Below are 27,805 nucleotides of genomic sequence, written 5' to 3'. Positions count from 1 at the left end.
TATATATATATATATATATATATACATAATACCCAATTTCTTAAACTAACAGTACACAATATTTTCAATTCCTGTACATTCAAGTGCAAATACCAGTTTCAGAATCTGGCACGAATCCTAATGTAAAATCTTATCCCAAAAAATACATACTGTACTACGGTACAGGCGTTTTCACTCGAAGTACCAATAGTTTCAAGTTTCATTGCAAATCCTCAGTATCACCTCGCATCCCGCTGCGTCGCGACGCGTCACACCCAACCCGACCTCAGCATCTATAAAGCCTCATAAATCTCATCGCGTCTCGACGAAAGCATCGAGGGCATCGTGACTTCCTGGAACTTTCGATTCCTCCGAGACTTTTCCTATTTTCGTACCAACCACGAGGCACGCGTCGCGCACTAGGTAAAGCCTCAAGAACCCATAACTCTACAGCCGAGTGCGCCTTGCGCATTAATACGGACGCAGTAAGGATCCACGGGTCACAAACGTAGCAATGCGCCGGCAGACTTTTATTTTCTATTTTTGTACGTACGAGTACTGGAAAAAAACTTCATTTTTTCTCAATCTTAACCCAAAAAGCAAAAATCTTCTCGATTGATATTTGCACAAAACCAGAAATACGTTATAGACAGTAATTTGTGGGAAAAAATTTGGTTACAAAAAATTGTAACTTTTTCAAAATAGGCTGATACTTTTTTTTATTTTACACCCACTTCGGACTATCCGTCATGCATGAGCCGTTTCTAATCTGATCGATACTTCAACGCCAATGCGGTATTGATATCTAGATTTATTGATTAGTTTAGATGATGGCTCTACGTCGGGTCGAGCTTCGGTTACGAACCCTGGGAATTGGTTTTAATACGTGTAATCGGTTCGCGGGATATTTATCGAACAATATCATTGGTAGAACGATATTGGCAACGAAGGGTTAGATGGGTCGAGGAAGGACGGAATGTAGACGGGGTAATATTTGCCCCAAGTCTACAGAGAGTCAATATTAATTAACCTCATAGCTATATGTTGCCGGCCGTGCCCGAATCAAGAGGCGGTCATTGCCTGTGATACAGGGAAGGAGAGTAGGTGGATTTTCCATTTTGAGTATTTAAATTCAAATTTATCTTGAGCATGCAGCACCACTGAAAAAACAGGGTCGTGCACCAGTACCATGAAATTACTTTTAATATAATTTTCAAAAAAAAAAAGTACAGTGTTTCTCTCATTTTCAGGGGATCGTACGTTTATTATTTTCTTGATAAGACATTATAATCAGTGCCTTTTTATTTTTCAGGCTGCCTCCGACTTTACTGGCGTTCCAGTTGCACCCCTACCGGAAACGACAAGTAAGTGTTATTCTTGATTTTCTTTCATCGGCTTTCACTCGTTCGCTAGCTTCTCTTTTGCTTGATTCATTCCTGTTCTTTCGGTATTGATATTTTTACTGCCACCAGTACAGGTACTGTCGCTACCAATATTTCCTCCTTTTCCTCCTCGTACAGTCCATAATGGTGAGTGGTTCCTTTTTCTTGATCCACGAGAGAGAAAGAGTCTTTCCTCTTTACTCGAGACGACCGGCGTCCTCGTGTCTGTTTAAATATAGCCAAGATCGTTCTATTCGTTTTTTCCTCCCTTAAAGCTCATGTTTCTAATTTTTTTTTGTATTTTTACTATCCTCGTTTTTTTTCTTCATTTCACATCTCTTGGCTTCACTATCTTCTCATACCGTAGCTATTCGTTTTCCTATGCGCACCCCTCACCCCGGTGTCGCCACATTCAAAGAATTTTTTGAAAAAAAAAAAATCACCAAGTATCAACCCCGAAACACCCTAAAAGCATTCTCGTGGCTTGTACCAATTCTAAGAACGTATATTTATCCTAACCTCACCCTGCATTCCTGAACAGTATTATTGAGTATATATGTCGTAATTTGGTAAAATGGTTTTGAATTTATGAATTTTGTTTATTAAAAAAAATTTCAAAATTAATTTACCAATAGAAAGTATGCAACGTGCAGATTCCATAAAGAATATTCGGTGACTCTGGTCTATAATTAACCCAGAATGCACTTGGATGCACTTGGTGAGATGCATTCCGTTTTTCAAACAATCGAATATCCCACGTTGAACGTCCAATCGACGTCGTCTCAGAGACATGGCCGACCTTAAATCTAGCCAGCTCGATCGCTCCTCTAGGAAGTAGAACGCAAACACGTTGCTGGTCTAAATTTATCCACGTGTCCCGAGCATGCATAATACCTTTTCACATTGTGCATGTGCTCACGTATCCTTAGCAATGTAGCTACATTGCTTGTAAGGCAATCGGAATTCCCACCGATAGAAATTCACTTCCGGAAATTCCAGTCGATAGGATCTAACAGAGTCCAATGATAACGGCTAGAATCGACCCCAAACGTAAATGAAAGAGCGATGAGTATAAAGAAAATTAGCCTAAAAGAAAATCTTAAATAAAAAACTTTTTCAAAATACAAATTCCTTGTACAGTTAAAATTCGTGAAAAAAATTACTCAAAACGATTTTGTACTATTGCCAAATATTTCAAAAATACATTCCGTCGAATTTGCTTTTACGTCAAAAATCTAAAGTTCAGTTGTCTCTCTGTAAGTTGACATATCGATAGTTTTTGATGAGTATCGATTATGAGACCCCAGTGGAATATCGATTTGCATCGTTAAAAATTCGCCTGACCACCTACTCGTTTATCTACTTGCGCAACGGCAGGGATAACTGGAGCGTCACGTGATTAACTGATCGATCTGGTTAAGTCACTTTGAAAACGGACACCCTGTATATTTCTGAATGCGTCATGTGGCCCAATGTATTTGAAGCCGTTGAAGAAAGGTTTACACGAACCTGGGTAGCAGACGATGTCTGGGAAAGACCCGACTAATTTTGTTATACGTAAATGCGCGACGGTTTCGCATATAGAAATTGCCGTAACGCAGCACGGCGGTGCAGTCCAAAAAAAAAAATGAAAATGCGATATTGAAAAAAAAACTCAATCGTTGCCTAAATAAATTTAAAAAAAATCTAATAAAAATGAAAAATATTAAAATCTCAAATTGCATCCAAATAAACGTTACGTCAGATCCTGCGTCGAGTATCGATTCCAAAACTGTTGTAGTATAAATTGTTTTTTCCTTTTTCAAAAATACGTAATACACGTTGACCCACGACTGATTTCTTGATTAACGGTATACATATGCTTGTCGTAAGTTAATGCGTTACTGTTATTATTATCATGGTCATCATTGGTATGCAAATGTGTGTATGGAATTGATAAAGTTAAAAATTGTACGTCATCTTCGTTGTAAACACGCTAGCTTGTATTAACGACACTTTGTAAACACTATTTACACGGCGAGAGTAGCCGACGCTTGCGTGCCCGAAGCGCCGCGACGATAAAGTTAATGGACTTCATTTACATTGCATAATTGCGTAGCGGCTGGACGCGAGCACGGATAAGTCTAGGCGGCGGTGGTTTCAGCCCTTTTCAAAAAGGTACGTGAAACCTTGAAAAGCACGAACGGCATACAAGAATCTTATGCGTGCAAGGTATACCTATATACGGCGGTTAATGGATCGTTGAGCCACAAGAAAAATAGCGTTAATATATTCATATGCGATAAGTGGTCCGAGTAGTTTATAAATAATAGTACAGATAGAGATGGGCCCGTTGGATAATTTTTTTTATTAATTCGATTAATAAACGTGCCCAAAACAACGTGACCGTCCAATGTTGATGAAATCGTAGAGACGACAATAAATCGTCAAAATGAGGTGGACGTTGAACGTAGATAAATGAAAATTCAAAAAAGATTGAATATCGTTTTACACGTTTTATTAATCAACGTTGGTACAGTCGGATAAAGAAATTTAACGAGTGACTTACGTAGCTTTTGTAGGATGACATGATCCCTGGTCGTTTAATCGATATAGTATTATTCAATATTAATATATAATCCTGGAAATCGTACTTATATATAGTCACTGGTAAAACAGTAAACGTCCCGCACTTCCTGTGATTTTCAAAGGTTGCGCGACAATTTTGAAAATTTAAAAAAAATTTTAATTAACTTTTGCGTTAGTTATCGATAGGTGACGGTCGAATTAAATACGATCGATCGATCCGAGATCGATGATCACTCGCGAATTAAAGATCGACCCCTCGCACGTATATTGTTTTTTTTTTTGAAGAAAAAAGAAATTGTTTAAACGCAACGCACGGGACGAAGTGCGCAAGAGCGCGCACTACCGGCGCTCGACGTTTCGGACGAGTCCCGGACGAGTCTCGGACTTGAAGAGTCGGCAACCCGCGAGAGCCACTTCGTCCTCCCTGCTTCACTCGCTCACATATTCATTCTCTTTCTCTCTCTCTCTTTCTTCTTTTCTCTCTCATTCTCGCCTCACCAATCTCCGGTACTCTCTTTCAGTATCCTTGTCTCACTCGTACAGTATTTTCTCCCTGCGAGAGAGAGAGAGAAAGAGGGAGTGAGCACGTGTGTAAAGGAGTGAGAGAGTGAACGAGACCTATTTTAAGAATAGCTTTAATCTCTTTCTTCTATGCACAGCCGAGTCTCGTAGGGAGTCCGTGTTGAGCCTGTAACTTCGTTGAGGATGAACCTGCTGAGTGAACGGATGAACCGGAAGTGGCTCAAAGTCCGGAAACAACCTGAAACAACGTTGAGCTTACTGGTTCGAGTTAAGGCAATTAGAATTTTCTATAGATTTCTGTTTAAATTATTTTAATAGTTTTTTTTTGTAGTAAGTAAACTAGAGTTGGATTGAATATTTTATGTTTTTTAGGTAAGATTAAAATTATTTTTTTTTTTTTGTAAAATCTCTGTGGGGGAATTTCTCCCAGTTCGGGTAGAATGTGTGTGACTTGTGTCTGTATGCATCTGCTCGTATCTTGTATACGCAAATTCGGTTAGGTAGATCGTTCTTGAAACTATATTGCTGCGGTAATGGAACCACGAACTTGTGAAACTACCAGGAAACTCTTTGGCCAGGAAATGAAGGCAATGTTGCTGGCGGATGGATTCCGCCATTTTGGATTATTTCCCCCTTGTCTAGAACAAACGATGAGGATCTTGAGAATCCAGGGAACACTGAGAACATGGGAATTGTCGTGTCGTCTGTTAAAAGATTTCTCATTGGGATGCTGCGAGTGTCACTTTTTTTCGGATTCAAATTTCCCGCCAAAGATTATTTATGAGTGTCTAATGCTATTTACGCGTCATTGAGGAAGAGAATTTCGGATAAAATGTTCCCAATTTGAAGTTTTATTTACACGTGAAACATTTATTGTAAACCATCGAACTGAAGCTTATGAGGAATTTTTCCTTGTTCCCGAATAAATACGCGTGACCGACTAATTTGTAAATATAAAGTAGAAAAAGAATTAATAACCTGGACTCCCAAAAATAAAAGTATGCCTTTGCAAAAATACTTTTTTTACGCAGAATTCTTGTTTCGTTGTCTTATTTTACTAATGGCTTTTTTATTTTCGGATAATACATGGTCAAAGACTCTGTGATTAGAATACTCTAGATGTTTTTTTTTTTTTTTTTTCGTACTGCCATCTGGCACTAAATCCCGGTACCAATAGTAAACGTAACAGCAGCGAATATTTTAACGGGTGTTTTGGGAATAAAATATCAATTTTCAAAATTGTCGTTTTACATTATTAACGTTTATTTTTTTTTTTTTTTTTTTTTTTTTCGTACTGCCATCTGGCACTAAATCCCGGTACCAATAGTAAACGTAACAGCAGCGAATATTTTAACGGGTGTTTTGGGAATAAAATATCAATTTTCAAAATTGTCGTTTTACATTATTAACGTTTATTGAAAAAAACACCTTAAAATAATCAAATACTTTCATTTACTGGAAATAAATAGATCAGAAATTTACGTGCGCTAGGTTTTACGCGAGTCTGCATTACGGGTCATCGACAATGCTGCCACCTATGAGTTGCAGCATCCATTACCTCGTAAAATCAAAGAACCTATGATCAGTCGTTCTTGAACCAGCGACAAGTCGGCATTGTCCTTCAGAGATACACGTGCAAGTTCCACAAATATTAACTCGGTTGTCATATTCCGGCCAAAAACAAAATGGACTTTCTACAGAGTAGGGAGCAGATATGAGTAGGGAGCAGAGTTAAGTAGGGAGATGCACAACGCTACGGCTTTAGGCGACACCAAAATCATGGCGCTAAATCGTAGCGGCGAGTCCGGGAGTCGGATTTCGTGATCACCGCCTCCGTCGATAATGCACATCCCGCCGTAGCCGACCTGAACATGATCACGAACGTGTAGTCTGGCCGGCAGAGATTCTCCGCAACTTACCGCTGGTTCCCAAAGCAACTCTTAGAAAGTGACCACATATCAGATATTGCCTAAATATTTTTTTTTGTAATCTTAAATTCGAGTGTGCAGTGTAAGCTCAATCAGATTTACTATGAGAAAAGCCAGCATCTCATGCCTGCCTGCGTTGACCCTTTTAGTACCGGACGACGATATATCGTTGCGTATGCTTATTCCTCGCATCGCGAGAAAGCTCTATCACAAAATAAATGTTGAAATACAATTAGCATTACATTTATTCTCTCTTCCTTCCGTAGTACGCTGTTTTTTTTTAATTATGTAATTATCATTTTTAGTTTGATTTTTATAACCCTTTTCCCAACTCGTAGTAAAATTCGTCAAATTCGCCCGGTTATTCTCGCATAGGCACCGGTTTTTCGCCCGGCACTAAAAGGGTTAAGGAGTGCAGTGCTTCCGTGCTAGCTTCCAGCATTATTTAACAATAGTCCCAGGCGGAACTAATGGTCCCATCATTGAGTACTAGAGATAACTATCCCGGAACTGTTTGAAACACAATCTTAAAGTAACACTGAAAACCAGCTTCTTATGCATGCCTGCACTGAAGCGTATGGTGCGACAAGTATCCTCAATAGGTATTTTACCGATGTTAGGTATCGCCTAAAACCGTGGCGCTGTGCATCTCCCTACTGATCTCTGTTGACCATCTCCCAATTCAACTCTGTACTTATCTTCAGCCGATACTGTCCTTAACTCTACATGGTCTTTGCCGACGGCGCTGTAAATTTTTTGTGTGAAATGCTTGAAACACATCACGGAAGATGGATAGAAGTTATATAAAATTTGTTTGAAAAGCCCGCCTCTGATTCACGCTTTTGAATTTTGAAAATCATATAATCTGACTTATCCTCATTTCTCTCGCAGTAGCTGGGGATTTCGTAAATTCTGAAAAAAAAGCTCCTTCATAAAATGTCAAAAAACTTTTCAAGGTTTAGTCCAAAAAATGTGTACTTCCAAAGAAAGTCGGTGAATTAAATCGCCGTAACTTCGTTCTTTCACTTTGTATTGTATTCAAACGACTTTTACTTGACAAGTTTTTAAATTGCGTCAGCGATCGTATTGGCAAGTTTAAAAAAGAATTCACGTGCCCTTGGCTAAGATTGCTTGGAAGCAGTTAAAGTATCAAAAATCGAGAGACACGAAATATTTGACTTCCCATATGTATGAAAGGTCACGTTTACTATTGATTAGAGTAGTTTAGGCTATATTAATTAAATAGTCATTCGCATCAAATTTCCCTTGACTGGGAATCCGCTTTTCGATAATTTGACGTATGACAAGATTTTGGTATTTTACTCGATATTCGCCATAAAGCTCCAAGGCTTAAGGCTGTTTTTATAATTAATTTGCAGGCTGTTTTAATCAACTTTGAGAAAAGCCACTCAGTTCGAGTTTCACGTCGAGTTTGAAATCACCCAGAAATATTTGGTTCCGGATATAGGAACGCTCGCTTATAAATATCCGACCGCACGCAATAAAAATATCAGTGAGCAAGTCGCCAACACTTACGAGTCTTCAGGAGTGACAAGAATTTGAATTTTGGTTGACGTTTAGAAATAAAAAATTGAACGATCAATTTATCTACCGCTAAGAAAAATTTGGCGAAGATAAATTTTTAGTAAAAATTAATTTGAGCACGCGAATAAATATTATTTGCACCTTTGGATAGCAGTTTATGATTATAAATGTATCGTCAAGTTGTTTGAATTGGAAAAGTTTTTCGTCAAAATTTTTAGAGACAGTTTCGTCATTCTTTGGGATTTTTCACCAATGACGAATTCGTTTGAAATTTACGTTTACGTGGCCAATTTAATAATATCGAGTATTAGTCACGAATTTTCCAAAAACAGCCGGATATCGTTTTGGCACTTTTTTCTTGCAATTTTTCACACTTTTCTTACGCTCAGTGATTCAGTACTTTTTGCGTGGGAGTTTTTTTTATGCATACCGATATCAGTTTCTTTTTTGCAACCTGCCATTTCCATTGGTAAAATTCATGCGACCCACGCATTCATTTTTTGCATTTTTGTGTATTAAATATAATTCGTAACACGCGAGTACGTTCACAAATGATAACCGTGCCAAAAAGTACATTTCAGCGAAACATAAAATCCCAGTGGACAATTTGCAATTTGAAAATCTCAATAAAGTTTATAAATTATGACACCAGCCATGGAACAGAAAGTGAATAGCCACAAATTATGAAATTAGATTCGCAGTAGGCAAACTAGGTCGAATCAGATTGTTTATGATTGTACGACTGTTTTGAGAAGTGTCTGAGCATTCGATTAATCCATTGTATTTGGTTAAAAATGAAACCAAAAAAAGTAGACAAAATTTTTATATTATAAAAAAAGTAGGGTATAGTTTTCTTAATTTTTTAATAAAATTATCGTTAAATTTTGAAAATTCCAAATAGCCATAAAATTGTTTTCCATTGTTTCTTGAAGCAATAGATTACTTTTGAACACATATTTGGAATATTTTTTTAGGAATCCTCATGTGGTTCCAATAAAAGAAAATAGTATGGATCTTCTTCGTTGTAATATTATTAGTTTATTGATTGACCAGTCTAGGTTTTTTTTGGGACAGACACTCTGGAGCCACCTGTGGCTCAATTCGTGTCACGTCAACTCGAGCAACACAAACTTTTGGTTCACACGATTTATAGTGATAAAAACATGAGCGAACACGTGTTCGACGTTTGTTCAAGATCAAGTGACTTCGATTTTAAAAAATTTAAAAAATTTGACTAAACATAGAATAATTATGTAAACAATTATGCTCTACAATTTTTTGTACGAAACTGATTTTTTTTAATTTTGACAACAAAATATCAGTATCATCCTGTCATTGTCAGCTTAGCTCAATTTCCAAGCGAAAACGTGCGTGCAAAATTTTAATTAACAAAAACAGCACTGGTCACGTGAATATTTTTTTTTTATATTCATTTATACATATATACTCAAATAATCAAATCCTAATCGCAATATATATTACTCGTGTTAAAAATGTATACAAGGCTACATATATATTTTTTTATTTACTTTTCGAAATCGGTATACTAATTGCCTAAATCACCCGACACTTGGTACCTTCAATTAAAATCTCACCTCGATCGAAGGATTGGGGGTGTTTATAAACACTCGTCCACGAGTCAAGATCTTTTAATACGTTGCATGTGAATTCAAGCAGTGGGAGTCAGAGGAGTGTATATTTAGAAAATTAGGGCAGCGTGCCTAACCGAGTACTCGGAGACAGTCCTTCCTTTTAAACTAGCCTTAAGACGATAGACAAAGAGAAGCGATAACGATCAAGGGCTCTCATAATAATTAAACAATTATTTTTTTTTCAATTAAATTAAAATCTTTTCAAACGACAAAAAAGTATTTTTGAAATATTTCCTCGTATACGGTAAAGAAAAACATGTGATAACCATTCAAAAATGCAATAATTTATTTCAATCAAATGACTCAGAGATACTCAAGACGGTTTTACGATATTTTCAAAATTTTTGAAAAATTTATATTTTTTTTATTTTTCCTTTCAAGCTACATTACTGTCATTAATCCGCTGCCAAAGACATGACACAGTGCACATGGAGGCCATTCAATAAGAGTATAACAATGAGCGCTCGGATCTGGTTCTCTGGTTCTCTGTTCCGTGTGCAAATACAAGGAAGTTCTGTGCTCCTGAACGCTATTTAGTATAGCCGAAACCGAAGTTATTCTAGGCATGGTCGTTAATGCCTGGAATTCTCCACTAGAGTGAGCCACCCGAGAGTGCGCTAACAACGCTGAAGAGCGAGGAAGAACGGAACGAGAGAGGCTAATCTCAAATTACTTGAGGAGCTTTAGCCAGGCTGGTGAGCATCTCTTGCCCACCACCGTCCGGCGACCTTTTATAGACACTCCTGGTAGTGGGGCGAAGATGTTAGGCCAAGAAAATACAGTGAAAACCGTAATTTTATTACAAAAATTTTCTCATCTCAGACCTCGTGAATTCACGAGGTTACGGGAGTGTAGGTTGAACTTTTTTTCGAATTTGAAAAAAAAAAAAACATTACGGATACTTCGAAATGATTTTGGCTTTTTCCAATCTTTTATTGAGAGACAATTTTGAATTTTATTTTCATACAGATACATGGTCTGTCATTGGAGTTATGTCATATGGGTTCTCTTTGATCTTTGACAAAACTACCAAGTTTGTTAACCAGTCAGAGGGCACTGCGTACGACCGTTTCTGTCATCGAGTGGTTGTCTGCAAAAGCAGAGACGCCATTGTCGCGAATACTAAGATGCCTGGCGTTTCTAGTCCACGATAAGACATAACGATCAGAAGATAACTGATTAAACGGAATGAAAAATGGGCGAAAAATATTTTGCGAGAAATCAGTTTCCGTCGAAGAAAAAAAGTCAAATAAAATATTCCGACAGGTCAAATTAATATTTAAAAAAATCTCTTAATTCCATTAAATTATTTTCGGCGCAAATCATAAAAAAAAATTAAAATGACCAGTTTCCAGACAGCTACGTAAAAATAGTATCGCGTATCGCGAGCCACGACTCGTAATAACCCGTAAGATTCCGCAAGGGTGACTCAGCCCACGGAAAGTCTATCAAATCACAATAACCGAGTAACACTCAGCTAAAGTCTCACCTGAGCAACCCACCCCCGACCTAAACCCGAAAAGCCACCCTCAAACCGAAACCAAAAATTCAAACCCACCCTCATCACCCCGAAATCCTAAATGACGTCACGAGACAATTAACTGCCAAAGTCAGTTAAGACATTGACAGAGGGGTGGGGGTGGGGGGGGTCCGTGTTTGGAACAAGGGGATGGTCTAACAATAAAAAGACATTCAACACCCCCCCGATGATACGTATCTGGCTCGTGGCACCTTGGGCTACAATGTTTTTGGAAATGTAAACCGCCACCGGTGGCGTCTTACGCATCAGCCTGAGGACGAAGATTTCCTTGGAGGTTGGTGGTGGGGGACGGTCACGTGGGTGCCGACGATCTGCGCATGCGCCGCTCGTAATTTTGACGGGGCCATGGAGCGGCCGGCGCGCCATACGAACGACGGGTCGCGCACTACGAGTAGGGCGCTGGTCGGCTCCGAAACCCAAGACACGACAGAGGCGACTGATACCAAGGCCAGGATAGACCGGACTTCGAAAATATCTGGAGAACCCGAATACGAAACGCGAAGTGCACAGTAATCGTGCTTAGAAGGGAGGAATTTGTATAATTAAGTGAAGATCGTACAATCGCTCGTCTCCGTTGAAGATCATCATGTCCTCCTCAGCGGTCGCCAAAAGTTCCAAGTACACGTACCGCTCGTCCGGTGGTGCAGGATCTGCCGATGTCAGCATCGAGTACAGCGCCGACCTGAGCGCTCTCTCCAGGCTCGAGGTAGGTAATCATTTTGACTGTTTTAAAAAATCATTTACCCGTTACAATCCCATTCCCATAATCACGTCCTACATTGACTCCATGCGATTCATCCTTTGCACCGAACGGTTCTAGACTTGGTCAGAGATTTTGATGACCCTTTGTTTTGTGGGGGGGTACCGTTATGAGGTAGTAAGTATCGTTTTTGGGTTGAGGATAATTTTGTGATCATCCAATATTTTTTTTATCACTGTGTTTGAGTGGTGGAGGACTTGGATGATTCCTCTTCGTGTACGAACGTCCTTGAAACATTTACTGCTTCTATGGATGGATTATGCTGATGATGAGGATGACAACCCGGTTCGTGGATGGTTACCGTCATTCGCCATCATCGGGAATGACTCTGTGATAAGGATTAAGTGACTTCATGATTGTCGTCCAAGACCCAATCATCGCTCAAAGTGAAAAGAAACGTGTGCCCGAAAGTTCAGTGACCATAAGGGATGTTAGTGCCAACTGACCGAACCAAAGTGTACTCATGCTCTAGCTATCGGATTGCTCCGTACTAAAATAGTCATGGATTATCTTTAAATGTCTACCGATCCTACGTCCGTATTTGCTAACTGCCCAGTAACGTATCCTTGTTCTTTTTCTCTTATTCTTTATTTGGGGGGAGACTCGATGTAAATGTCAATTACGAAGAGAGAAAAAAAAATCCCTTATGGAAGAGTAAATGTTGGACGTTAACACCATTTACGTAGGAATTTAACAAATTGTTGTGGTTTTATAAATATTAACGTTGTAAAAAAAAGTTATATAAGATCATTGATTTTTTTTTGTTGTAATCGACATACATTTCTCGGGTTACCAATAATCTTATAAACCCGAACCTTAGCACCTTTCGATGACCTGTAACCTTTTTTTCCTCATTTCTGGCATTGACCGAGTTGTCCTAATAATGATTTGGAATCGATGACAATTCTAGCCCTAATTTTTTTTGCAGGACAAAATCCGCCTCCTTCAGGATGATTTGGAGTCTGAGAGGGAGTTGCGTCAGAGGGTGAGTTAAAAATAAAGAAATTCGTATTTTTGATAAAATTTGCAATCAATTACCCAGAGTAACAGAAATCACGAGGAAATTTGTAATCTAAATTTTCATGAGATAAGAACCTGAGCATCCTTGGGTATGGTGGATATTATTTTTGGATCCTGCTTATCGGAATATCGTGATTTCAACTCGTGTAAGAAAATTCGGGAAACTACGTCTGCAGCTGTAGTGGGGACGCGCCACTAGGTTGAAATGTCCAGCTCGCGTCGATTCTATTTTCGGGTGCTCAGGCCTTCGCGAGCATCTTCGCATTCCTTCATTCCAACGGCTTGTAGCCATCGCACGTAGACCTCCCCACTTTACGTGAGAAAAATCGGCCGCCATTATGGTACCGGTTCGATTGATAATGGTGGACGCGCATGTGATTATACTCTGGTACCGCTTGGTACCCGTGACGACGCCATAGAGAAAAAGGTGCCCTATGACACTTGTCATAGTTGAACTATCTAATCGTAAAAATACGAAAAATAACTTGGAACCATTTGCAAAAATGTTCATCCAGTAGAGCATGTGTACTTGTCATTTAAATCCCATAATTAAGCAACCAGCTGAAGATCGGTTGAAAATGATAACAGATCTGTAAACGTGACTTGATCCAACGTCAAATTTTTATTCAGTATTACGGAAAGTATAAATTTCGAAAGCGTAAATGGAATGGGAAATGCACGCGGAGCTTGTTCTTTCGAAAAAAAGAATTTGAGTTTTTGTTAAATAAAAATATGTTACGTCACTTCTGTTGCTCACGGTGCCTTTAACCCCCTCAAGTTTATGTACTGCGACTAGAATCCAATTTTGAAATTCCCGCCTTACTCGCTTGGCGAACAAAAAAAAACACCGTACGCCTATGGCCGATCGTTCAGTACTACCAACCCAGAGTTACCTATATCTCTTAACGATAAACAGCTCGTTTGTAATATGAATAAAGGTCTGCGTATAAGTAGATTCGCTTGTCCGAAATTAGATCGCGCTATTCACGGTGTGAGGAAACATGACGTCATGCGCGCGCCGAGGGCACCGAGCCATGCACATCGTCATTATTGTCTCCCGAAAAACAATCTGATGAATCATTTGGTCCATAATGGGTGTTAGATACCAGATTAGAGATTGGAAGGTCTTGCGGAAGTTATTACGTAGCGCATAGGAAGAATAGCATCAATCAACTGATCAGACGGTCATCTGCGCTTGCGCATAGACATGTGCGCATGCGCGTCCGACGTGTTTACCAATTCCGACGCTTACGACATCATGCAAATGAATGAATTATGAAGGGAAAGAATTGCGTTAATTTTTAACTAATGATCAGTACTTTGTATTACTCTTTTTTTGGTAATTTTTTTTTCTTTTCTTTTTTTTTCTTTTTATTGTAGATCGAACGCGAGCGCGCTGATCTGAGCGTGCAAGTCATCCAGCTGTCCGAACGCCTTGAAGAGGCCGAGGGTGGCGCCGAATCTCAGGTAAAAAAAATTTCTTAATTTAAGGTTTTTTTGAAAAATAATCTATAGAGTGTAGCTTGAGAAAAGAAGTACGTATAATATTTTGTCATTTATCTATTCTCTCCCAATGAATAATGTTTTATTTGTCATGACACCGGTCAGTAAAATACTTGGTAGAGTACGTTTATATTATTCATATCGTATTAATGATTTTCATCACGTGTCATATAGTTCGAGATCAACAGAAAGAGAGACACGGAGTTGGCTAAGCTTCGTAAGCTCCTCGAAGATGTCCACCTCGAAAGTGAGGAGACCGCCCACCTTCTGCGCAAGAAGCACCAGGAAGTCGTGGTTGATTTCCAAGATCAGATCGACCAGCTCTCCAAAGCTCGTGCTAGGTTAGTATTTTAAAAATTAAAAAAGATAACAAATAACATCAGGAGCTTTTTTGAGTCAAAAATATCGGTCGCTAAATTTTTTTGAAAAAAATCATACAACTATCATCCGTTTGACGTGTTCGCGACAATGTGAAAAAAGAAATTTGAATGAATGTCACGTAAATTTTGTTGCAACGATTTTGGAAAAATTCTTTTTCAAAATATTTACTTCATTCAAATTGGTACCGGATGCTGCTCGTTTCACGACGAGGATTTATAATTCCATATGTGATTCAGCGCGGCCAAAAGCGAGGTAGCCTGAAATCGGTTCTCGTAGTATGAATCAGACTTAAGGATCTCACGTAAATATAGCAAATCCCGGTCGGAAAGTATCTTAAAATTTCTCGGATTATGCCTGCGAGACTGGCCGCTGTCCAAGCGAAGAGCAGTCGTCGCGGCGCACCTGAAATACATAGAGAACCGTCCCTCGGGTTTCTAAACATAGGTTAATGTTTCGGCGCCCGGCGTCGTTCCTTGGATCTCCACGACAATGTTACAAGGACGTCGTCAGATAAGAGAAGAAGAGCTCTCTAATTAACGGGGTGGCTGACTATTTTTGCGTGACTTTAAATAAAGACAAAAAAATTAGCCATCGCGACATTTTGACCGTGACGTGAGGCTTTAGACGGTTAATTGACTGTTAAAAGATCAATAAGCTTGATGGATACACGACTTACATTGACACTTGTGAATTCAGCTTTAATGACTCGGAAAAAAAGTACACTGATTTTGGATAGAGTATTTTTACTTGGAAAAAAATTATGAATGATTTTTTTTTTTAATTTCACGTCATTCTTATTTATCCCGTATACAAATGATAGTTTCTGAGAAACTTAAAGCTCGTCGCTGAAGTCATTTATTCACTTTAACGACTTCCGGCTTTGCTGGAACATTAGTCTTGTGGATCGAGCATTATGACAGTAACTTGTCACGTGTCGAACGCGAGATCCTGTTTTTATTTTATTTTTTTTTCTAAATCTTATGAAGCACCCGGTATGAATTTTAATAAAAATAAATAAATTTTGACTTAGACCATTTTGAAAATCAGAAATATTTATTGAAATAACATTTCATTCGAGCGGTGTCTGATAGAAATTTCGTAATGACATTCTCCTCTTAGAAAAAAGCTTTTTTTGACTTTTCCAAAATTCTCAAATATTTTTCAAACATTCCAGTGGCGGACCACCGAAAACGTTCCACCTGTTTGACAAAGACGTGACTCGAAATACGTAATGGCGGATTCTGTTAAAATAGCACTTGTAACTTGTGATGAACAGTTTTTTTGTTTTTTCTTAGTTCTGTCTCTTTCTCTCTCGCGTACATAGTCTACTCTCTTTCGGACTCTGCGGGTCTCTTGATCTCTCCTACTATCTCTCTCTCTCTCTCTCTCTCTCCCTTTTGCTCGGCCGCTTGCTCGGCTTATGACTATTTTTAACCGTGCGAGTAGCGAAGCAATCCTCAACCCCACGTTGGCGCGCCATATTAGTACACGCGACTGGCCCGAATCCCCACTATCCTCAGAATCAACTGACTGACACCTTACACCTTCCACGGAGTGTAGGTGGATGTAAATTTTGTGCAATTTTTACCCCTTCGGAAAAAAAATGTCGTTGACACGTTGCTCACATGGAATTCGCACATGGACAAATATGTATCATGAAAAAAAAAAACCTTACGTATCCATAATATATCTGCAGATCGTCTATTTTGGAATTGCTACGTGAAATAAATATTTTCAGAAAACTGTATTTAAAAAATCCAAAAATGTCACGGGGCAATTGTCAATGAACGGTTAGTATCGGTTAGACATGATAGAACTGTACTAGTTTAACACGGATAAGCAATGATTAATTGGAAAAAAAAACATTCAAAAATAACGGTCTATTTTCGAAAATATTAGGAAAAAAAATTTAGAATATTTTCAAAAATCTTATCCTACACGTACGGTAACTCAAATATCAATATTTAATATTTATGAGTTTTTGTATCTTGGAAAGGGGATAAATTTTGAATATTTTTTTTTCAGGGCCGATAAGGAGAAGTCGAAATTCCAACAGGAAGTGTACGAACTGCTCGCTCAGGTCGACAATGTCACGAAGGAAAAGCTCCTGTCCATGAAAACCGTTGAGAAACTCGAAGTTCACGTATCTGAGCTTAACGTAAAGATCGAGGAGCTGAACCGCACGATCGTCGACATCACCAGCCACAAGACTCGCCTCTCCCAGGAGAATATCGAGTTGACCAAGGAAGTCCAGGACCTTAAGGTTCGTCCACAGTCAGCAACCACGCATACAATCAAAACTATAGTTAAAAATCCATGAAGGAAGTCTGAATGAAAAAAAAAACCAAAATCCAACTTGTATTACAGGTGAATATCGAGAACGTCGTTTACCTGAAGTCTCAAATCGCCGGACAACTCGAAGATGCCCGCCGTCGTCTGGAGGACGAAGAACGTCGTCGTTCTTTGGTCGAGGCCTCCCTACACCAGGTAAAATTTCCAAAGAAATTTCAAAAAAACATTTCGAAAAGAATACTCCAAATTGGACAACTTATAATTGCATTTATTAAAATCCAGGTTGAGGTCGAGCTGGAGTCCGTTCGCGTCCAGCTTGAAGAAGAATCTGAGGCTCGTCTGGACCTCGAACGCCAGCTGGTTAAAGCCAATGGTGAGGTCTCTGTATGGAGGTCCAAGTACGAGACCGAAGCGAATGCTCGTGCCGAGGAGGTAATTAATTTTTTATATTAATTAAATCTCGAATAATTAACAGTCATTACAAACCCTTCGTTATTGTCGTCCAGGTTGAAGAACTGCGTCGCAAGTACGGCGCTCGCATTCAGGAACAGGAAGAGCACATCGAAACATTATTGGTCAAGATCAATAACCTTGAGAAGCAGAAGTCTCGCCTCCAGTCTGAGGTCGAGGTTCTGATTATTGATCTCGAGAAGGTAAGTGATCGATCTGATTGATTTTTCTAATAATTTTTTTTTTCAAATTTAACAACTTTGTCCTCTCTTTCAAGGCCAATAGTACCGCGCGCGACCTCCAGAAGCGTGTTGAGCAGCTGGAGAAGATCAACATCGAGATCAAGTCTCGTTTAGAAGAAACTGTTTCTCTCTACGAACAAAGTCAACGCGATCTTCGCAACAAGCAGCAGGAACTTCAGCGCACCAATGCTGAGCTGGACAAGACTCGCGAGATGAAGGATCAGCTGGCACGTGAAAACAAGAAGCTTGGAGGTAAGTCATACCGCATTTTCAAATTCAATTAGAAATTTCAAAACGTGCTAAATATACATTGGAACACGTTGAGGGATCTCAGGATTGAGAACAATTATTTTTTTAACAATTTTTATAATCAATTAACAACATTGATGATCATTCCTCCAGATGACCTGACCGATGCCAAGAACCAACTGGCTGACATGAACCGCAGACTCCACGAATTGGAACTGGAGCTTCGTCGTCTGGAGAACGAGCGCGAGGAATTGGCTGCCGCCTACAAGGAAGCTGAGGCTGTGAGTGATCGAAAAATATTTTTGAAAATTTACCAAAGAGCGATTGAATTATTTTTTAACACATTTCCTTTTTGGGCCAATTTTCGAAATACAGGGTCGCAAGGTCGAGGAGCAGCGCTCTCAGCGATTGGCTGCTGAACTTAGCCAGTTCCGTCACGAGGCCGAACGTCGTCTGGCTGAGAAGGACGAAGAAATCGAGGCCATTCGGTAAGTAATAGTAGTCATGTATTAATCGGACTGCAAATCTTTTTTTTTTCCCAAAGTTTCCAACTGATCCTGAATATCCAAAATAATTTTTCTATCTTGTGTATGTATGAACTGGTGCATGCGATTGTATTTTGACATTTGCCCTATGAACTTTTCACTTTGAACACAATCATTGACACGACAGTCATTTAGTCTATAAATTTAACCCAGGGATTTTACTATCTTTGAAATTATATTTTACCGACTGAGCTTAGTAGGACGTGACGTAACTCCATTGTATTTTTATTCAAGTAGCGTGGGGACACGTTCTGTTTCTACCCAGTGATCTATTAATAGAGGATAGTTCGAATTAGTCATCGATGTACAGTCGTGATAAATTAATTCGTTGACTGTTCCTTCCTGCCTCCTCTAGTACGATGAATGATCTATTTGGAGCTAATGAAACATTTTCAAATTTCTTTCCTCTAATATATTTTTGTACTTTCCACACAGTTTATAATTTATACAAAATCTTTTGAAAAAAATTTCTTTCACACTCAAACAAATGCTGATAGATTTTTTGTATCATCTACGTGGATTATTAAATATATTTATTTCAATGGGAATACGTCGCATGATCAATGACTTGGGATCGGTAAGCTCTCGAAGTCTCAAACTATATCTGGCCCAAGAGAGCCGTCTCTATTAATAAAGCGTGAAACCAGGCGTGCATTGCCGAATACACGATCCATTTATTTGCATTGGATTCTGATTGGTTGTTCTCGATCGACAATTCGATTTGGCAACCATGAAAAAAGGTACAAAAGTAACAACGGACCTTCTTTACGACCCTAATTATCAGTAACGTCGACCGCATCGTCCGTCCGCTGCGTTTATTGTGCCGTTGACAGTTTCGCATGCACGACGAGACCGAGAAGGAGATCAGTGATAATTAATAAAAAAAAAAAAAATGACACCAAGTACCTATATAAATCGGCAGAACAATTGATAGTAAAAATCATTTTAAGAAATAGATTGAACTGGGCGTAAATACATTATTTTTTTAAAATCGACCTATCGAATCATCGAGAATCATTATTTGAAAATTTGTAAAATTTTCGAATATACGTAAGAAAATTTTTTTTTGTCAAAAGTGAATTGGAGGAAAGTTGAAAAAAATTGTTAACGATACGAATCGATCGAAACGAAAAAGAAATGGCAGGAAGTATGCCGCTCTGTCAGATGCCACTGGAATCAAAATGGCGTCATAAGCCGACCTACGTTTACGATAAGAATTACGGTTACGGAATTAACTACTACCAGCCAATGATCGACTATATAGACCAAAAGCAAAATCGAATCAGAGCCAAGTCCGAATATCCCCACTTGCCTTGGTCAGATGGCCGGGCAGTTTGGGAGCATAAGAAGGTTCATCCGTACACGAAGCAAGATCTGGTGAGGTTGGCTTACGACGCTGAAGAACAGGCGAAAGATCATTTGACGCATTTTAAGGTACGCGTTATTATAATTTGTTAAGATTCGAAAAAAGTCCCGGAAATTAGAGCGCGGAGTTTTCGATTTTTATCGATGATCCCCGTGACCTTTGGCTCTTTGACCTTTTCGCTGTGTCTAATTCCGTCCTACGGAAGAGGCTGCTTCAGGGCGCTGTTTTGAGAACGTCGATCTTTGCGGATGCTGCGCGTGTTAGTTTTTTTTAAAGCGCTTCCTCTTTAAAGTTCATCATCCTATTGATTATTATTATTCGAATGATCGAGAAAGTGCAGTATTCTGATCAAAGGAATATTTTGATTTTTGAAATACCAGAAACTTTGGAATTTTTCACTGAAAATGGGACATGTTGATGAAAACTGAAATTTGAAATTTAAATAAAACAGTCTGGTAGTATTTTGAAAAATAATAATCTTAGCTTTGTGACGAGTGATTACAAATTTTTGGAGATGCATTGTCGTTTAGTAGCCGCAGTCGAAAACTGTTGCCAAACACGCGAAATTCCTTGGAATTAAATGAAGCGTTGCGATTGGCTGAATTTTGTTTTCGTAAACTAAGAAGATCAGCTGACAATGTTCACCGGTGCCAAAATAATTAAATCTTTGCACAGCTCACTAAAAATGATAAATGGCAGGGGTCGCATTGAATACATTTATTGTAGAATGTATTTTTAAAAAATTCAAGTTTCCGTTTTTCTTCGAATATCCCCAAACCCAACGATAATAATTGTATTATCGAAATTCCATATTTATAATGTACGCTCTTTAATCCATATCCAAAGATAGCGAAGCGCTCGGACTTCAGTCTCTTCAAAACTGTTCACGCGAGTCACGTTTCCAAGGAGGTGCTGCCACACACGCCGCCGGCGAAGCCAGTAATTAAACTACGCGCCAAAAGCGAGACACGTGACATAAAGCAAGACGCCATGACAGATTTGGAGGTGCAAGCTCTAAAGGACGTGCAGATGATTGGCAACGTGAAAGAAGCTTTAGAGCACGGACGAAGCTTGCGTGGAAAATCAGCCAAAGCCATTGAATTTCAATTGAAAGCTGATGCGCTGATGAATCTATCGCGTGGACAGGAATTGGCCGACATACGGAAGTTTCAGAGAAATGCCGTCCACGTTTTGTGGGACGAGCGTGAGCATTCGCACATAATGGAGGAGCGAACGAAAAATATATTGGACGAGGATAAGCTCATTGAGCCTTTGGATGCTCTGAATCGAGAATTAAAAGGCTTTGAGAAGAAGTCGACTAGTTACTTTTTGGACAAGAGGTACCGGATTAGCTGAACGAAAAGAGAAAGAAAAAAAAATTAAAGATCCTCGGTAGATAAGTTGAATGTGCCAATTTTGCGATTCTTAATTTACTAAAAGATGATCCCGAGTCATTCGAGTCATGCTGTACTCGTGATGATAAAGCAAATGCGAGGTTCTTTTTTTTTAATTGACTGAATACATTGTGCGAATGTCTTTTTTGTTGTACCTAACTGTACGTTAGTTACTTGTAATATATCCCTAATTGGCTTGTATTCCTATCCTCAAAGATTAGGGTAATTTTAATATGTACGTCTGTTTGTGATGATTGGAAGTTTTTTGATTTTTAAAATTTTTACTTTAATTTTTCTAGCAAGCAGACTAGCATCGAGATTGAACAGCTGAATGCTCGTGTTGTCGAGGCTGAGACGAAGTTGAAGACCGAAGTGCAGCGTATAAAGAAGAAGCTGCAGATCCAGATCACCGAATTGGAATTGTCTCTAGATGTTGCCAACAAGAATAATATCGATTTGCAGAAGACAATCAAGAAGCAGTCCTTGACTCTGACCGTAAGAAACACAGGATTGTTAAACAAAAATATAAGGTTTTCGAAAAATCCAAAGGACAATAAGTAATGCAACTTTATCCTTTCTCCAAGGAATTGCAAGCTCACTACGATGAGGTTCAACGTCAACTCCAGGTGACCCTGGACCAGTTGGGTATCAGCCAGCGCCGTCTGCAATCTCTGACTGTTGAGGTCGAGGAAATTCGCGCCAATTATGAATCTGTAAGTTTCCTTGAAATTCCACTTTAGAAATTTCCAAAAAATATGAACAATTCCATAAAAAACCAAATCATTTGTATTTCAGGCCCTTCGCGCGAAGAGGACCGTCGAGCAGCAGTATGAGGAGTCTGTTAGCCGCATCAACGAGTTGACCACCATCAACGTGAACATCGCCTCCTCCAGGGCCAAGCTCGAACAAGAACTTGCCACCCTCGCCGGCGACTACGAGGAAGTGACCAAGGAGTTGCGCATCAGCGACGAAAGATACCAGCGCGTCCAGACCGAGCTCAAGCACACGGTCGAGATCCTCCACGAGGAGCAGGAACGTATCGTAAAGATCGAGGCCATCAAGAAGTCCCTGGAAATCGAAGTGAAGAACCTGTCCGTCCGCTTGGAGGAAGTAGAAGCCAACGCCATCGTCGGAGGCAAGCGTATCATCAGCAAACTCGAAGCCAGGGTAATTATAACCACACGATATCATATCCACGCGAAGCACAAATTCCAATCATTAAAAAAAATCACTTCCCCGCCAGATCCGTGACATGGAACTTGAATTGGACGAGGAGAAGCGCCGACACGCCGAGACCGTGAAGATCCTCCGTAAGAAGGAACGCAACATCAAGGAGGTCATGATCCAGGTTGAGGAAGACTCAAAGAACATCGCCCTCCTCCAGGAGGCCCTAGACAAATCGAACCAGAAGGTCAACATCTACAAGAGGCAGCTCCAGGAACAGGAGGGCATGTCCCAGCAGAGCGTGACGAGGGTGCGCCGATTCCAACGCGAATTGGAAGCCGCGGAAGACCGTGCCGACACCGCCGAGAGCAACTTGACCTTGATCCGCGCCAAACACCGTAGCTTTGTCACCACCTCGACCGTGCCGGGATCCCAGGTCTACCTTGTCCAGGAGACGAGGCAGGATCTCTAAACCCCGTGACCACATCATCATCCCATGACGCTTGAAAATGGCGCATCGTCATCGTCGCAAACGTAGGTATCATGCGCGCATTTGCGCGTGCGCTGTAGTCGCGCATGCGCAAAAGTGCTCAAGAATGTTGAGTTAATAAATTTCTAAAAAAAAAAATCTTGTCGATCATTCAGTATTCGTTAACGGAACAAAAAAAAGTGCGATCCTTGATCATTCAGAACGACCTTATTTGGATCGGATTGGATCGGACCAAAACTCTACGACTGTCAAATTGATGGGAGTACGTACGTATACGTTTCGACTGTCAACAGGCACTCCGAAAACAAGCAGCGGAAATGACGACGAAACACATCACGACGATTAATTATTACACAACAACAGCACGGGGATTTGTTGACTAGCGGTTTCGTAATTCGGCCAATCAGCGCTCATTACTACCAAGAACGAGAAGCATTGTCACTGCTGGAGCTACCCGATATTTTACTACGCCATTCGTATTTTTGCGAATTACGCAAATTTAGCAAACTGTTTGGCTTACGAGACGCGGTACCCGTCAACGAACTAAATGCATTACTTAAGATGATTAAAATAAAATACTATATCATTTTAATTGTAAAATCTAAGCCGAAAAGAACATATGCATACGTCTATTATACGTACTTGTATTTAAATAATTGTAATTCTATTCTATTGTTATAGATAGGTACTATTGCCCATACACAACTCTCTCTCACTGTACGACATACACAATAACCTATGTCAACTTTAATTTAATAATAAACTGAAACGCGTACGTACGATAGATTCGTATGTGTATTTATTGTCTTTTTACTTGATTTTTATGTACTCAATTTTACTACGTAATACTTATTATTATTCGATACACCCCATTTGGAAAGGATATTAGGGTTTCGTTTGCAGAATAAAAAGTTCCGACATTGTGGTATTTGAGAGATTAATCCTCTCCATTCCACATTTCTAAATTCATAAAACCTTTCCCACTGTTTCCCCATAATTCACAAAACAGTCTAACTTACCCTGTTGATACATGTTCATCCACTCAGTCAATTATATTTCTTTGATATGAATTTAACCTACTTGAGGAAATTTGCAAATGATATCAACATACGAGTTGAGGAAGCAGATTGAGAGACATCGTGCGAGCTCCACCAGTTTCCAAAAGTAGGAAGGAAAAGTAAGATTTTCATGATGTTACAAGCTTTCCAAAACCTATTAGACATTATTGGATCTTGACCTACTATAGAAATTTATTCAAAATATAAAATTGAAGCTAAATAGTATAAACAGAAATTGAATTGAAATTGTAAAATGTCGAGTAAAATAAATTACGCTCAAAGTGAAATATTAGTAAATTATGTGTTTGACATATTAAAATAATTAATAAAATCAATAAAATTAGGTAATAACACTTAGAAATCAGAAATCGTCTCCAAGAATATTCACAATTACTGAAAGTTGCCGAAAATTGTGTGCGCGCATATTCGCCGCGCAGGACTCGGTGAGAGGCAGGAGCCGAGGAGTGGGGAGCGCGCGAGGCAGAGCCCGGACTCGGATCGCTCATTCATCCGCGAGCCGGTCTCCTATACTGGTCTCTTGGAAACACCCCTCTCATAAATTTCCAACCTTCTTCTTTTTCTATATTTATTTCTATATTCTTCATTCTTTACTTTCTCACTTATCTCTTTCCTCATTTCTTCTCTACTTTTATAACTCTATTCCTTACTTTTCTACTTTTTGACTTCCCTATTTCTATATTCGTTCCTTTCTTATTATCGTATTCTCACTTCTTTATTTCTATATCCATTTCCAACCTTCTTCTTCTTCTATATTTATTTCTTCATTAATTCCTTATTTCTTTATCTTTCATTCTTAACTTTCTCATTCATCTCTTTCCTCATTTCTTCTCTACTTATAACTCTATTTATAACTCTATTCCTTACTTTTCTACTTCTTCACTTCTTTATTTCTATATCCATTTCCAACCTTCTACTTCTTCTATATTTATTTCTTCATTAATTCCTTATTTCTTTATCTTTCATTCTTAACTTTCTCATTCATCTCTTTCCTCATTTCTTCTCTACTTATAACTCTATTTATAACTCTATTCCTTACTTTTCTACTTCTTCACTTCTTTATTTCTATATCCATTTCCAACCTTCTACTTCTTCTATATTTATTTCTTCATTAATTCCTTATTTCTTTATCTTTCATTCTTAACTTTCTCATTCATCTCTTTCCTCATTTCTTCTCTACTTATAACTCTATTTATAACTCTATTCCTTACTTTTCTACTTCTTCACTTCTTTATTTCTATATCCATTTCCAACCTTCTACTTCTTCTATATTTATTTCTTCATTAATTCCTTATTTCTTTATCTTTCATTCTTAACTTTCTCATTCATCTCTTTCCTCATTTCTTCTCTACTTATAACTCTATTTATAACTCTATTCCTTACTTTTCTACTTCTTCACTTCTTTATTTCTATATCCATTTCCAACCTTCTACTTCTTCTATATTTATTTCTTCATTAATTCCTTATTTCTTTATCTTTCATTCTTAACTTTCTCATTCATCTCTTTCCTCATTTCTTCTCTACTTATAACTCTATTTATAACTCTATTCCTTACTTTTCTACTTCTTCACTTCTTTATTTCTATATCCATTTCCAACCTTCTACTTCTTCTATATTTATTTCTTCATTAATTCCTTATTTCTTTATCTTTCATTCTTAACTTTCTCATTCATCTCTTTCCTCATTTCTTCTCTACTTATAACTCTATTTATAACTCTATTCCTTACTTTTCTACTTCTTCACTTCTTTATTTCTATATCCATTTCCAACCTTCTACTTCTTCTATATTTATTTCTTCATTAATTCCTTATTTCTTTATCTTTCATTCTTAACTTTCTCATTCATCTCTTTCCTCATTTCTTCTCTACTTATAACTCTATTTATAACTCTATTCCTTACTTTTCTACTTCTTCACTTCTTTATTTCTATATCCATTTCCAACCTTCTACTTCTTCTATATTTATTTCTTCATTAATTCCTTATTTCTTTATCTTTCATTCTTAACTTTCTCATTCATCTCTTTCCTCATTTCTTCTCTACTTATAACTCTATTTATAACTCTATTCCTTACTTTTCTACTTCTTCACTTCTTTATTTCTATATCCATTTCCAACCTTCTACTTCTTCTATATTTATTTCTTCATTAATTCCTTATTTCTTTATCTTTCATTCTTAACTTTCTCATTCATCTCTTTCCTCATTTCTTCTCTACTTATAACTCTATTTATAACTCTATTCCTTACTTTTCTACTTCTTCACTTCTTTATTTCTATATCCATTTCCAACCTTCTACTTCTTCTATATTTATTTCTTCATTAATTCCTTATTTCTTTATCTTTCATTCTTAACTTTCTCATTCATCTCTTTCCTCATTTCTTCTCTACTTATAACTCTATTTATAACTCTATTCCTTACTTTTCTACTTCTTCACTTCTTTATTTCTATATCCATTTCCAACCTTCTACTTCTTCTATATTTATTTCTTCATTAATTCCTTATTTCTTTATCTTTCATTCTTAACTTTCTCATTCATCTCTTTCCTCATTTCTTCTCTACTTATAACTCTATTTATAACTCTATTCCTTACTTTTCTACTTCTTCACTTCTTTATTTCTATATCCATTTCCAACCTTCTACTTCTTCTATATTTATTTCTTCATTAATTCCTTATTTCTTTATCTTTCATTCTTAACTTTCTCATTCATCTCTTTCCTCATTTCTTCTCTACTTATAACTCTATTTATAACTCTATTCCTTACTTTTCTACTTCTTCACTTCTTTATTTCTATATCCATTTCCAACCTTCTACTTCTTCTATATTTATTTCTTCATTAATTCCTTATTTCTTTATCTTTCATTCTTAACTTTCTCATTCATCTCTTTCCTCATTTCTTCTCTACTTATAACTCTATTTATAACTCTATTCCTTACTTTTCTACTTCTTCACTTCTTTATTTCTATATCCATTTCCAACCTTCTACTTCTTCTATATTTATTTCTTCATTAATTCCTTATTTCTTTATCTTTCATTCTTAACTTTCTCATTCATCTCTTTCCTCATTTCTTCTCTACTTATAACTCTATTTATAACTCTATTCCTTACTTTTCTACTTCTTCACTTCTTTATTTCTATATCCATTTCCAACCTTCTACTTCTTCTATATTTATTTCTTCATTAATTCCTTATTTCTTTATCTTTCATTCTTAACTTTCTCATTCATCTCTTTCCTCATTTCTTCTCTACTTATAACTCTATTTATAACTCTATTCCTTACTTTTCTACTTCTTCACTTCTTTATTTCTATATCCATTTCCAACCTTCTACTTCTTCTATATTTATTTCTTCATTAATTCCTTATTTCTTTATCTTTCATTCTTAACTTTCTCATTCATCTCTTTCCTCATTTCTTCTCTACTTATAACTCTATTTATAACTCTATTCCTTACTTTTCTACTTCTTCACTTCTTTATTTCTATATCCATTTCCAACCTTCTACTTCTTCTATATTTATTTCTTCATTAATTCCTTATTTCTTTATCTTTCATTCTTAACTTTCTCATTCATCTCTTTCCTCATTTCTTCTCTACCATAGAAGAGGCTGGTACAGGTCAAATTGCGATAGGGGCACTTTCAAAAAATTCCTGTACTTTTTGGTACTCTCAGACTTTTTTTGAATTTTGAAAATACTCGAAATTGCACCTTTGGGAGGCTGTATCTCGAAAACGGCTAGGTTTAGGGCTTTTTCCTCGAAATTTG

General features: G+C 38.0%; 2 protein-coding genes across 12 annotated transcripts in view; one reads left to right on the top strand and one right to left on the bottom strand.

Annotated features, from left to right (window-relative positions):
• LOC107273227 overlaps positions 1-4,624 on the bottom strand; it is an 89,923-nt gene extending 85,299 nt beyond the window's left edge. For all 9 annotated transcript variants that reach the window (XM_025090531.1, XM_025090533.1, XM_025090530.1 and 6 more), the window contains exon 1: positions 3,910-4,624. In XM_025090531.1, the coding sequence (XP_024946299.1) occupies positions 3,910-3,930 (21 nt within the window). In that variant the 5' untranslated portion in view covers positions 3,931-4,624. The remainder of the gene's footprint in view (positions 1-3,909) is intronic.
• A 6,863-nt stretch (positions 4,625-11,487) lies between these two features.
• On the top strand, positions 11,488-23,758 carry LOC107273226 (paramyosin, long form). Of its 3 annotated transcripts, none has more exons than XM_015751182.2 (16): positions 11,488-11,822; positions 12,805-12,861; positions 14,277-14,363; positions 14,574-14,740; positions 16,806-17,043; positions 17,148-17,267; positions 17,355-17,504; positions 17,579-17,725; positions 17,800-18,016; positions 18,167-18,294; positions 18,389-18,501; positions 21,618-21,813; positions 21,903-22,031; positions 22,114-22,485; positions 22,562-23,016; positions 23,266-23,758. In XM_015751182.2, exons 1-15 carry the CDS (start codon positions 11,703-11,705, stop codon positions 22,952-22,954), a joined length of 2,634 nt encoding a protein of 877 aa, XP_015606668.1. In that variant the 5' UTR covers positions 11,488-11,702; the 3' UTR covers positions 22,955-23,016; positions 23,266-23,758. The 3 variants fall into 3 exon arrangements, with proteins under 3 accessions (XP_015606668.1, XP_015606670.1, XP_015606669.1); XM_015751184.2 differs by having other exon boundaries at positions 23,173-23,758; XM_015751183.2 differs by lacking the exon at positions 23,266-23,758 and adding an exon at positions 23,128-23,151.
• Positions 23,759-27,805: the final 4,047 nt, after the last annotated feature.

This window comes from Cephus cinctus, unplaced genomic scaffold, assembly GCF_000341935.2.
Source record: "Cephus cinctus unplaced genomic scaffold, Ccin1 Ccin1_scaffold1524, whole genome shotgun sequence".
Taxonomy (NCBI): Eukaryota; Metazoa; Arthropoda; class Insecta; order Hymenoptera; family Cephidae; genus Cephus; species Cephus cinctus.
This window is presented reverse-complemented; position numbering and strand designations above follow the sequence as displayed.

Excerpts from the sequence above, each read along its gene's own strand:
- LOC107273226 (XM_015751182.2), top strand. The coding sequence starts at position 11,703 with ATGTCCTCCTCAGCGGTCGCCAAAAGTTCCAAGTACACGTACCGCTCG. Across the intron at positions 17,268-17,354 it reads TCGAGGCCTCCCTACACCAG|GTTGAGGTCGAGCTGGAGTC; the intron begins GTAAAATTTCCA and ends ATTAAAATCCAG. Across the intron at positions 18,295-18,388 it reads CCTACAAGGAAGCTGAGGCT|GGTCGCAAGGTCGAGGAGCA; the intron begins GTGAGTGATCGA and ends TTCGAAATACAG.